The sequence below is a fragment of the Protopterus annectens genome, chromosome 1.part0 (genome assembly GCF_019279795.1).
Source record: "Protopterus annectens isolate FY-2018-M chromosome 1.part0, PAN1.0, whole genome shotgun sequence".
Taxonomy (NCBI): Eukaryota; Metazoa; Chordata; order Ceratodontiformes; family Protopteridae; genus Protopterus; species Protopterus annectens.
The window spans coordinates 1732318871-1732331871 of NC_056725.1; the positions used below are offsets into that span (position 1 = coordinate 1732318871).

Consider the following 13001-nt stretch of genomic DNA (forward strand, 5'->3'; position numbering starts at 1 on the left):
TGTCCCCCTCAGTCCATAACTCCTGCCTAACTAATATGGAGTTCTTAAGGCCAAGCATCATTCCCCTAGAGGACTTCAGCTACCCTTCTATTAACTGGGAGATGTGTATATTCTCTAACGTATGCTCAGAGATTTCTACATCAGTACATATTCTCTGGACCAGTTAGTCAGCTTCCCAAGCAGGGGCAATAAAATCTTGGACTTCCTGCCAGTTCTAACTCACTCTGTGATCAAATTGGGCCACAAATCCATCACATTCAGCTTAAGACTGAAACCTGAAGTACCCTCCAATACTCTTAATACCTCTGTATTCTGAGATTATGCCAAAGCTAATCTGCTTCAACTGAGGGGTGATTTAGCTACAGTTAATATCCCTTTCCAACACAACCTCACTGCTTATGTAGAATCCTTTACTGCCAAATTCTATGCATGTGAATAGCTACATAAATTCATCTGTTCCCTTTCGAAGGAAGTACAATGCCAAATTCAAAAATAGACTCCTATGACAGAACCCAAATATAAACAGGCTTTATAATAAAATAAAAAATGCACTGAACTCTGAAGATGCAAAAAAAGCACTTTCTAAACTTAACAGGTAATTTCAGACTGAGGTCAAATCAACCAAAGCCACATATGAGGTAAAAATGTTTCATCCATGCAAAGAACAACAACAAAGCTTTCTTTAACTGTTATAAACCTTGAAAACAATGCCCGGCACTGCACAGAGCTAATAAATGATATCACATGCATCGACCCAGAGGACATAACCAGTCTTCTAGCTCTAACTGAACCCCCCCTCCCCTCCTACATTCCCAAATCTCATACTTACACCCCTCCCCCCGTACTATCCAAGGCCAAGAATACTGCTTCTATGGGGCCAGAAATCATACTGGGATGTTTGCTGTCCAGGCTAAAGCAGGACCTATCAGACCTCCTACAGAGGCTATTCAGTGTCACATTCCAAGCAGGCTTTGTGCAAGAGAAATGGAGGACAGCAGCTGGTATCCTCTTGCACAAAGACTGGGGCATCAGTTGATCTGGGAGATTATAAAGCCATAAGTCTGATCTGCCTTCTCTGTAAGGCTCTGGAAAGGATCATTATTGAAGTAATAAGTAAGGATATAGATAACCTTCAAACTCTCAGCCCAAGTAAGTTCGGCTCTGTTAGGGCAGATCCTGCCTGTTTAACCTGGCTGACTTATTTGAGAAGTTTACAGAAGCAATGGATGAGGGCAGTTGAGTGCACACTACATATCTAGACTTTGCAAAAGTGCTCATCACCATCCCAGACTCTAGAGTATTATAGCTAAACTATCCCAGCTAAATGTTAACCCCTGTTTAACTCATTGAATAGTAAACTGACTTGATGTGCTGCAGTAGCTACTCCAAAAGATCTGTCACTAGTGGTATACCCTAGGGTTCGGTCCTTGAGCCACTCCTGTTTGGCATTTACTTCTTGGAGATTAAAGCTACTGTTACAGGTTTATCGCTGAACAGGTTTGCAAATGGCTGTAAACTGGGTGCCATCATAAACTTCCTAGAGGACAGCAAGATCCTCCAAGTGTGTCTTTCCCAAACCAGTAGCTAGTGCCAAAACCACTGCAAAAAACTGAATGCCAAGAAATCTATAATAGTATCCTTCAACAAGTCACTTGGAACTATCACATTGACCACACATTCCTGAAAATTGATTTAGTAGCCGGGGACCTGAGAATCTATGTAAACAGTGAACTGTCCTTCAGTCACCATGTATCCACTATTTTAGGAAAGTGCTTTTTTATTGTACAGAATATTACTAGGGGTATGGTCTAGTACTATAAAATGGCCCAAGAGGGGCAGCACTTATTACAAAAGTTACATAAAATCAATTTGAGCAAATTGGAAGATTTTGAGGTTAAATAGTACAGAGGGAGGTCAGGAAGTTTTAGTTCATTATGTTTTGGAGCTGACAGTCTGTCATATGAAATGGATTTTGAAAACTAAATCAGTTTTAGAATATCCCTAAGTAGGTTATTAAAAGCATTTATAACACAGATTTATGTATTTTACTAGACAAAAATGTTGGAAACGTGTCCACGTAAAGTATTGATAGTCTGGAGGAAAAGGAAGATGAGAGTGGACACCCAGCTAGAAGTACCTTATTCACTGGTACTCTGTGTTTTAAAGATGTTAGTGATTGAAATACAGTTGAAAGGGTTACATTAAAATGTTTTACGAGCCAGCCACATAAATTCCTAGCATGAAGAAGGGATATAAGAAAGGAGTTTATAGGGAAGTAAGAAAGTACATAAGATGACTTACTCTTACATTTGGATATTTGAGAATGTATCACTTTCATTTTTAATGTGAGGAATACCAGAATAAGAAGATAAGAACTAAATGTTCACATCATCAGCAAAAGCTGCAGATTAAATGTGGATCGGGTTATAAATTGGGGAGATTGATTCATGAGCTTTTAAAAGCAAAAAAGGGAGTTCAAAGTCTATACAAAAAATAAGGGAAAAAGTGTATTCGTACCTAATACTCAGTGAACAACAAAATAAAAATAAAAAAAAAAACACAGAGAAAGCGAAAAACACCAACTGCAGAAGCATAAAATCCAAAATTGTTTAATATTCCAGCGCCTCGGCTAGCAAGCCTTTTACAGAGTTATCACAGTAGCACAAGCTACACTTTCATTAATCAGTTAACTAAAACAATTAAACACAAACTAATAATTAACGGTTAGTGCAGAAAAGCCTTCCACTCCAGTTCTTTGTTTAAACCATGAGGCACCAAAGTGCCAAACTTTAAAATATAGACTGCTTCTTTATGTAACAGTTTATTTTTAAGTGCAACATCCTCCTTAATCAGAACTTGTTCTAAAATACATGCTTTTAAACTGTTAAAAGACCCCAAGTCTGCTGTATGAAAATGTGAAACCACAGGGCTATCCAAATTTTGATTCTCAATGTCTCTAACATGCTCTTGTATTCTGATTTTAAACATTCTTTTGGTTTCTCCTATACAGAAGAAACCACAAGGGCATGCGAGACAATAAACCACTCCCTTAGACACCCAGAAGAAAAAGCTCTAGGCTGAAAAAAATGCCATTTATTTTATCAAAAGTCCTGACCACATGAATACAGATTTACCACAGGGAAATGTACCCAGATTTTGTAAAGGAATAGTTAAAATTTCAGTAGGCATAGAAAACAAATTATGAACAACCATGTCTTTTATATTTCTGGCTCTCTTATAGGAGACAGTAAAGGAGGCAGGTAAATTCTTAACCCCAGATTTCCCCTTATGTAAGAATGGTCAGTAATATCTTAAGATTTTTACTAACTCAACACTGTAAATATTATAAGAGGTGACAAAATATATCTTTTTGTCACTGGTATTCCCTGCATGACTCCTATATCTATTCACAGACTTCATATCTTCTGGATTATCAACCACACTAGTGGTATCCCTTCTCAAGCACAACAATTTATTCAGAGAATTAATAATTAATTCATTGCTATATCCCCTTTGTTTAAAGGATACACAAGAATGCAAAATCTCTTCCTTGAGAGACTGAATGTTATTACACAGCCTGTTTATTCTGAGCAACTCATTATAATGCAAAGCCTTTAAAATATGTAGGAGTGGCAGCTATTACTACCTAGAAAATGAGTACCATCATCAATTTTTTGTGAATCTTTGTAATAATCATATTATCTACAATATTTAGTTCCAAATCTAGAAAACAACAGAAATGCCTTTTTGTACACAATCAAATTGTAAGCCAAAATGGTTTTCCTGAAGAGAAGCTACAAAGAGAGTCCACTAGCCATGCACTGCCCTTACATAAAGAAATTAAATCAATACATCTTTTATAATGAACAACATACTTATTAAAAAACTTTAACTTATAAAGAAACTCTAACTCAAATAAACCCATTACCAAGTTAGCATACATGGGTGCAGAAGATACACCCATTACTGTACCTTGCATCTATTGGTAGATGCTGTTGTTATATTCAAAAAAGTTATGGGTTAAAGTAAAATATAACAATTCTATAACAAAAGTACTAACTAGGCTAGTGCCTAGGAAAAACCTAAGAGCTTCAAGTCCCACCCGATGTGTAATACTCGTATAAAGGTTCTTGACATCAAGAACCAGGCAGAAAAAACCTTCTTGACAAGTGATGGACTCAATATTTTTTGGAAAATGAAAAGAATCTCTTATATAAGATTCTAAACCAACAACAATATTATTTAATTAATATTAATATTAATATTATTTAATATTATTTGTTAAGCAAATAAGTGTGAAGAAATAGACTCATATTATGTAAAAAAACAAATAATTCTTAGCTGCCACAATTGGCCTTCCAGGAGGGGGAAAAAACTTTCTTGTGGATTTTTGGCAGGCAGTAAAATTTTGCCAAACAGCTGCCTTCCACTTTAAATTCAACTTCCACATCTAAGTAGCCAAGTCTGTAACCCTTATGTAACAAATCTTTTAAGCTGTCTATAGCTGCATAATGTTCATGTTCACTGGCCACACAATATACATTACTGTCAGAAAGATGATCCATACACATATTAATATATTGCATATAATGCAACATAACTATTTTTTCACCTTTGTCTGAGGGCTTGATAATATCCATCCTAGTACTAAGACATTGCAGTGCATGCCATTCGGCCTCGGTCAAATTATAACATACTTTAGCTTTTCCTTTTTTAAATTATTCAGACTAACCTCAGTAGTATAATTTACCATAGATGAATATTCTTGGATGGCATTAATAACAAAAGGGCAATGAAATGACTACTATAAGGTACCTTAGAAGTATCTACAGGACAGTAAGCATTAATGTCATTATATGAATCCGTTGATGAATTGCATGAGAAAAAAAATCACATTCCCCATCCTCTCCATCTGTGTCAATGGAGGGGGCATCCTCAGACACAGTCTTACTATTTCCAGAATAATCCAACAAATGTAATTGCCTAGACAGCTTAAACAGTTCAATTTTACAGACAAATAATCGTTGCAAGGATGTGGGAATAAATTTTAACCCACGCTGTAATACTGATAATTCTGTACAAGACAAAGGGTTACCTGTAAGGTTTACAATCAGGTTGTCACCACTAGTGACACTGGTTGATTTTACTACATTACAAACATTAGTATAGTCAACATCTTCTTTTCTTATTGCTAAATTGCTGTCCCTCCTTGTTCTGGAAATATTCCCGTTTTCGATTATTATTGTGGGTTCCTGGTCTGTTGTAACTCTGAAAGTTCTCCTGCATATAATTGGGCTGTGGAATGGAAGGAAAAGTCCCAGTTTCATTGTCGGATTCCCCAGCACTTCTGTTCACTTCATTAGAGGCAAAAGAAACATTTACTTGCCGTTTCCATTTAGCAGAAGCGGCTCCAGAGCCCGTGTTTTGTTTAACTGTCTTCTTGAAAATGTTCCCCGAGCCGTAATCTCGGAGGTCCCTTTCTTATTTATGAATCTTCCTTTTAATGATGTCACCAGAATTCTCCTCAAGTGAAGCATTCCTTGAGCATAACAGCTGTTCAGAATGAGCTGTACCAATTTGTGCAGAGAGGGTAGAACAAGAGACCAAAATGTCTTCCCTTACTTTTCGTTGTTGAAGGACATCGCTTTCAAGTAAAACATTGATCCATTCTTTAACACAATGATGGGCAGCCGCTACCCATCTATTTTCAAACTGTTTATCAGCAGGATCAGTAGAGTTAAAAGGAGTAGTGGGGCATTTAACAAAACACAGACCTCTGGGTGTAATATCAAGATCTAAATATCTCTTAAGCCCCAATATAATATAATAAATCACATTTTCTTTAAGCAGCCTATCAAGGGAATCAATGTTACTATGAACCTCAATGGAAAAATTATTACCAGCCATAAGTCCACCAACATTTTGAAATGGATTGTCACCTCTCCGGGATCTACCTTCCTCCAAAAATCTTTCCCAGGACACAGGGGGCTCTGCATGCTGAGCTGAATTGCCTTCCAGCACTGCACCTGGTTGTAAATTATTCCTCAGGGAAAACTGAGCAGAAGACTGTGCAGAATCAGTAAAATCATCTCAAAATAAACGAGGCAACTTCAGAAGTGAACCACTGGCCATATTCACTGAACAACAAATTAAAAATAAAAATAAAAAAAAACAGAGTGAAAAACACCAACTGCAGAAGCATAAAATCCAAAATTGTTTAATACTCCAGCGGCTCGGCTAGCAAGCCTTTCACAGAGTTAACATCACAGTAGCCCAAGCTACACTTAAATTACAAATATCACATCATTAATCAATTAACTAAAACAATTAAACACAAACTAATAACAGCGCAGAAAAGCCTTCCACTCCAGTTCTTTGTTTAAACCTTGAGGCACTAAAGTGCCAAACTTTAAAATGCAGACTGCTTCTTTATGTAACAGTTTATTTTTAAGTGCAACTTCGTCCTTAATGAGAACTTGTTCTAAAATACATGCTTTTTAACTGGTACAAGACCCCAAGTGTACTGCATGAAATGTGATGCCACAGGGATATCCAGATTTTGATTCTTAATGTCGCTAACATGCTCCTGTATTGTGATTTTAAACATTCTTTTGGTTTCTCCTATATAGAAGAAACCACAAGGGCATGAGAGACCATAAACAACTCCCTTAGACACTCAGGAGAAAATAGCTGTAGGCTGAAAAAAATGCCATTTATTTTATCAAAAGTCCTAACCGCATGAATACAAATAGAGCATTTACCACAGGGAAATGTACCAGAAATTTGTAAAGGGATAGTTAAATTTTCAGTAGGCATAGAGAACATATTATGAACAACCATGTCATGGATTTATAACAAAGGAATTTACAGGGAAGTGAGAAAGTATATAAGACTACTTAATCTTACATGTGGATAGTGAGAATATATCGCTATCATTTTTAATGTGAGGAATATCAGAATAAGAAGATAAGAACTAAATGTTCACATCATCAGCAAAAGCTGCAGATAAAATGTGGATCGTGTTATAAACTGGGGAGATTGATTCATGAGCTTTTAAGAGCAAAAAAGGGGGATTCAAAGTCTATATCAAAAAATAAGAGAAAGAGAGTATTCATACCTAATAGTAGTCATTATTTACATAGGGTCTGACAAGTAGACTGTCGCAGATAATTATGAGAGAGAGTCAGATAAAATGTTAATACTGTCAGTAAACCTAGCCACAAGTTTCAATTTGTGTAACCTTGGTGTGTTTTACTCCTATACTTAATAACTGGGTTCCTCCTTCTTTTTTACTGTGTATTTTGTGTGGTGTTCCAGCCTAGTTAACCATGGCAGAAGGAGCTGACAACATGGATTTTTCTACTAAACGACATGATGGGGAATGTATGCCTGCAACATTTTACACAACTGCTTTCTATGGACTCTAATCCCCTTCTGAAAGGTGATTTAACTTCTCCTGTAGACTATGAAAGAGATGAGGTTCAGGAACATGTGGATATTCAACAGCAATTACGGACATTAGAGAATGACCTATACAGGCAGAAGAGACTGCAATGCCAACGGATGCATATGGAAGCCAGTATAAAACTTAAAGTAGTCCCTAGGGGCTTATGTGTTTTAAATGCCATCTTATGGGACTCTATATCCTGAGCTATTAGTTAAATGGCAACAGTTGAATGTAGGCACTTGCATTCAATATATGCAACTGATTATTGACATTTTTTCACCTTTAGAAAATTAATTAGGTGAAAAAATACGTAGTGCACAAGAAACATTGTATAAAAATTCACAAGATAGCCTGATAGATGTTCGTATCTCTGAATTAATTGAACAGATTAGCTCTTATGAGCGCAAGTTGCTACAAATGAAACAGAAGAAACTTAAAAGAGATGTAGCCAATTTCCAAAAGGACAATGTGTTTGCATGGCCGAAAGAACAGAGAGCGAATGCTCCCCAGATGGAAAGAGCTGTCATTATTGTTAGGAATAGAGATCAACAACTTTGACCTACTACATCTGGCTATAATGAAGCCGTTTTGTCATCTGTCAATGATACTATCCCTTTAAAATCACTACAGCAAGGGAGAGAGTCCACTAATGTGAATACATTGTTAGGTTCGACAATTGAACAGACAGTAAGACCGAAGGTCACTACAGCCAATAAGGAGATGGCTATAGTGGAACCTGAATCCTCCGCCAATCGGGCACATTTTTTTCTGGTCCTGCCCCTCCCCTTCAACACATGTTTGAAGAGGAGCTTAGAAATGGAGCCAGAAGGAAGGAGATTCAAAAGGAAACCATCGTTAGGGGAAGGACAAGTGCAGACCCTGAAGAAAATGTGGCAGAACACTTAATTTATAATATTTCGAGCAGAATACTGCACAAAGATGAAGCCGATGTACTGACCAAGGGCTTGGGCTTCATTCCTGCAGCACAGGTGGATTTACCTGATACATTGACTGAACTGAGACTTTTTGCTCCCAACACAGCATTAAAAGTGATATATGGTGTAAGTAATACAAATAATATTGAAGAGAACTTATTCAAGAAGCCTAGTGTTTTTATGCCTGTTCTTCCTTCTAGTTTAGAGATTTTTGTGAAAGCTTGTGAAAATGAGTTATATGAAATGTTTCGCTCTAATTGGAGGGAAAGGAAATTTTGCAATATGACGTTTAGTGAAAAACAAGCTCTAAATAGACTCAAGAATGATAGAGAAATAATTATAAAGCCTGCTGATAAGGGACATTCTGTAGTAGTAATGGATAGACTGTTTTATTTAGAAGCTATAAATAATTTACTGTTAGATGTGAATGTGTATAGGATGATTGATGTAACAGAGGTCAATATGCTGGTAGAAGTTAGAAATAGTTTTTTGGAAAATTATATAACATATTTGCTTAAATATTTTATTGTTGAATGTCCTATTGTCCCTAGTTTTGTTGGACTTCCAAAAATTCACAAATGCATCCTGAACCCCCCTTTTAGACCGATTGTTTCGGGGGCAGGATGGATTACTGAGCCAGTATCAGTATATCTGGAAAAACAACTGAGACCATTAATAACACAATATAACTTGATACTACGGGACTCAGAACATTTTTTGAGAGATTTTTATGCCTTTTTAAACAATTATAGGCTTACAGGGGAAGAGTTTTTAGTTACTTTAGGTGTCGTATCCCTTTTTACCAGCATACCCAATGAGAAAGGAATATGCTATCTAAGAGATTTCTTACTACAGGAAGGCTCACTTAGTGTAGAGAAGGTTGATTTGATTAGTTTTTTGTTAGAGCTTGTCTTAGAATTTAATGTTTTTACATTCGATGGGAAATATTTCCTACAAATGTCAGGCGTAGCTATGGGGACTCCTACAGCCAATAGCTATGCCAGTTTGGTGATGGCGCAATGGGAGCGAACTTATATGATGAATGACGATACTTTCAAAGGTGACATTTTATTTTTTTGTCATTTTGTAGATGACCTGTTCCTTTTTTGGAGGGGTAGTGAGGAAAGATTATGTGAATTTGTGGAACTTTTATTTAAAAGTACTGATTTTCTAGGTTTTACCATGAATAGATGTCATACCCACATTGAGTTTTTAGATGTAAAAATACAGTTGGATGGAACCACTGGAATTGTATTGGAAGGATTGCTACTGTAATAGTTATGTTCACCACACTAGTATGCACCCTCCCCATATTTTTAGGAACGTCATCGATAATCAAGCTATACGCATGTCAAAATTACATGCAAGAGATCAGGACTTTGAAAATAGTTTGATGACCCTGAGGGATGAGTTCCTAGTCAGGGGTTACCATGAAAGAGAGGTAAATGAGGCATGCACTGAAGCCAGAACTAATACGAACACCACAGGGAAACCGTATTTTTCTAGTCTCAATATGGGTGGAGTGGAAATGACCCCTAAGAGAATGAAGAGCAGAGAACAATTAGTGAAGTTTAGTATTACACACTCAGTTGATACTTGTTTGATTAAGGATATAATATATCATATTTGGCATATATTGGGGACTGATGATAGGGTAAGTGCAATAGTAGGAGAGAAACCTTGTTTTATTTACAGAAATTGAAAAACATTGAAGCAGATGTTCTGCTATACAGATGGATTAGAACATAGATCCATTATGAACTATGGGACTAGGAGATGTAATACATGCTCGTTTTGTCAGTATATAGAAACTAACACCATGTTTGTCCATCCATCGAGTGGTAAATCCTTCAAGTTTAAGGCCTCAGGTTACTGTGAGAGTAGGAATGTGATATATTTAGCCCACTGTGCCTGCTGCAGTGAGTTTTATGTTGGTAAGACCAACAGACGGTTAAGGGAGAGAATCCGTGACCACCTTTACTGTTTTAGGAGACAACAGGAACATAGTGCACTGGCTAAACACGTTACAACAAGGGGAGAATCACTATTTTTACTTTTCTATTATTGACACTGTCACTGAAACCATTAGGATGGGAGATTTAAATAACAGAACTGAACACAGGGAGTTGAGATAGTTATGTTAGAAGCCCATAAGCTACCTGGGCTGAATGATTATGTATATCTGAAATCCGTGTTGAAAGGTAGGAAGAAAGCTATTTAATTTTGTGATTTATAGATAGGGTTATATCAGCATTTTTATAGTTAGACTATGTTTAGACAACATATAGTATAATATAATATAGTATACATTAGATGTTTTTTCTTTATTTATACATATAGTATTTTTGAATATTAGGAAGAAAGCTGTTTCATTAGTGATTTACAGATAGGGATTAGTATGTTAGTAGAGCAGGTTATTTTTATATATTTTTGTATATATAGTATTTTTATGTATGTTCTTTGTATGTTTCTTTTATATTATATTATATAATATGCTGTTTTTTATATATTGCCTTGAATGAAATTTTGTGCTTTTTGAGTGTATTTGCATTTTGAATGTACTTATTGTTTTAACTCCTTTAATTAATTAATTGGTCTTAGTCATGTGACACAGGATTCAAGGTTTTTAAAGTTTGGGATGAAGTTTTTTTGTAATCTTTGGTCAGAGGAAGCAACCCCAGGGCTGGTTGCGAAAGCGCTTACCTACAATAAAGAGCATTGGATTTATACTGGATTTTACAGTGTTTTTTTTGTTCCTTCAGTGTGCTTTTAGCAGAATTAGGAGTTTGTTTTTTCTGGACATTAACCTTTAAAAATGTTTAGAAGTATAACTAACCAAAGTTTAAAGGGAAACACTAAAATCTAGAGACAGCATTGGTTCTTAAACACTCCATTCAGAGACGAGTCTAGCCCTAATAAAAATGTCTTTTAATGTTAGGGAGAAGCATATAAGGAATTAGAAACACAAATTGTGACCAAGATTTGTGTTTTTGGAAAGAGCCCTAAATGGATCATCCAAGTTAAAACGCATTAAGCAGCTTACATTAGGTTCCAGTTTTCCGGTGCTGATTGTTCCCAAATCTAATCTTCAGCACATAATTGATGTGTACTCGGGTTACCCCTTTCATACACGCACTGATAATACATTTCCATTTTGAGAAGCCATAACTTGCAAAGGTATTCTACATTGTCAGATCAGAGACACGAGTTTCTGAAGCTTGCCCCTTTTAAAGATGAGAGTTTTAACATCTACAGACACCAGGTTATGTGTTACGTAGGCTTGAATCTGCATCTGTCTGTCTGTGTATCTATCTCATTTTCAGAACTGTAGTTTCAGTAGGATGGCTTTAGGATAATGTTGAACATAATAGACTTAAACACAAAGTCAGTAATGAAAATATTGACCAGAAGATTTACAAGTAGCAGTCGATTTGTATGTTTTGACTGTTTTGGGTGATAATCCCAACATCCACCATGCAAGACTGGAGGTCTAGCTCCCTGCTTATCAGAGAAAAGAGTTATCCATGAGTCAGTTTTGTAAGAGTGAATATGTTGTAGTGTTTTAGTCCCTCATGTCACTTTTTCATTTCATTTCAGTAGGGAAGTTCTGTAGGATAGGTAGCCTTTAACTGGATTTCATGCTTTTGGTGAAGGACAGGAAGTGCGTGGAGCTACTGCATGATAAGATGAGTAACCAGTAGCTGAAGAATATTTGGCTGCAGGATAAATCATCAGAAAAGCAATAGCCCAAACATGTCATAACCTGGCTGTGCATGGTCTCTGAGCCTGATCAGCAGTGCGTCTTTTTACCCAGTACTACTTCACTCTGCAGACATGTTTCTGTCCACGTCTTGTTTTGCATCTGTAAAAAGTGTAGGCAGTAGTTTATAAATACACTGAAACAAATGTACGCCTGGTATCCAGTGGATCCTGATGTAACTTCACTTAATGTATATTAATGGCATTAAAACTGTTATTGGCAGTGCTGAGTGTAAGACCTTGGTTTGGGAGCTTACTTAACTTTAGCCAGATGTGTGAGGCATATGCCAGGATGTCATTTTGTCTTGAGACGGGCAGACCCAGTCATAGCATTTCAAAATATCAGTCATCAGATTTCCATCATTATATATACCTTTACTTTCTGCAGCTTGTTGATGTTTACTACTTTACCACATACTCTCTAATCCTTGTTTTGCCAACCTACAGACATTGCCTGTGAACTCTAGACAATCACATGACATTTCTTGTTATTTAGTTGCCTGAAGTATTTCCTGCAGTAGCTGTTTTTAACGCATTTCAAAATTGTGCTTTATAGAAAGGTGACATCATAGACATAATCAGCAAGCCTCCAATGGGAACATGGATGGGACTATTGAACAATAAAGTTGGCACATTCAAATTTATCTATGTGGATGTTTTACATGATGAAGAGAAGCCAAAACGGCCCACAAGGAGAAGACGAAAAGGAAGACCACCAAAGCCCAAATCTGTTGAGGAGCTTCTAGAACAAATTAATATGAAGGTAAGTTTTGTTATTTGTCTATAAATCCCTACTTAGCCATCATTATTGTAATTACGTCAGGTTTAGTACCATTATTTATTTCAGAGGTTTATACTGC

At 36.4% G+C, this 13001-nt stretch overlaps 1 protein-coding gene across 7 annotated transcripts in view; it reads left to right on the plus strand.

Moving 5' to 3' along the window:
• The window catches only part of SASH1 (SAM and SH3 domain containing 1), a 1700050-nt gene that overhangs the window by 1549271 nt on the left and 137778 nt on the right, over positions 1-13001 (plus strand). For all 7 annotated transcript variants that reach the window (XM_044068900.1, XM_044068881.1, XM_044068872.1 and 4 more), the window contains one exon: positions 12698-12904. In XM_044068900.1, coding sequence (XP_043924835.1) covers positions 12698-12904 — 207 coding nt within the window. The remainder of the gene's footprint in view (positions 1-12697; positions 12905-13001) is intronic.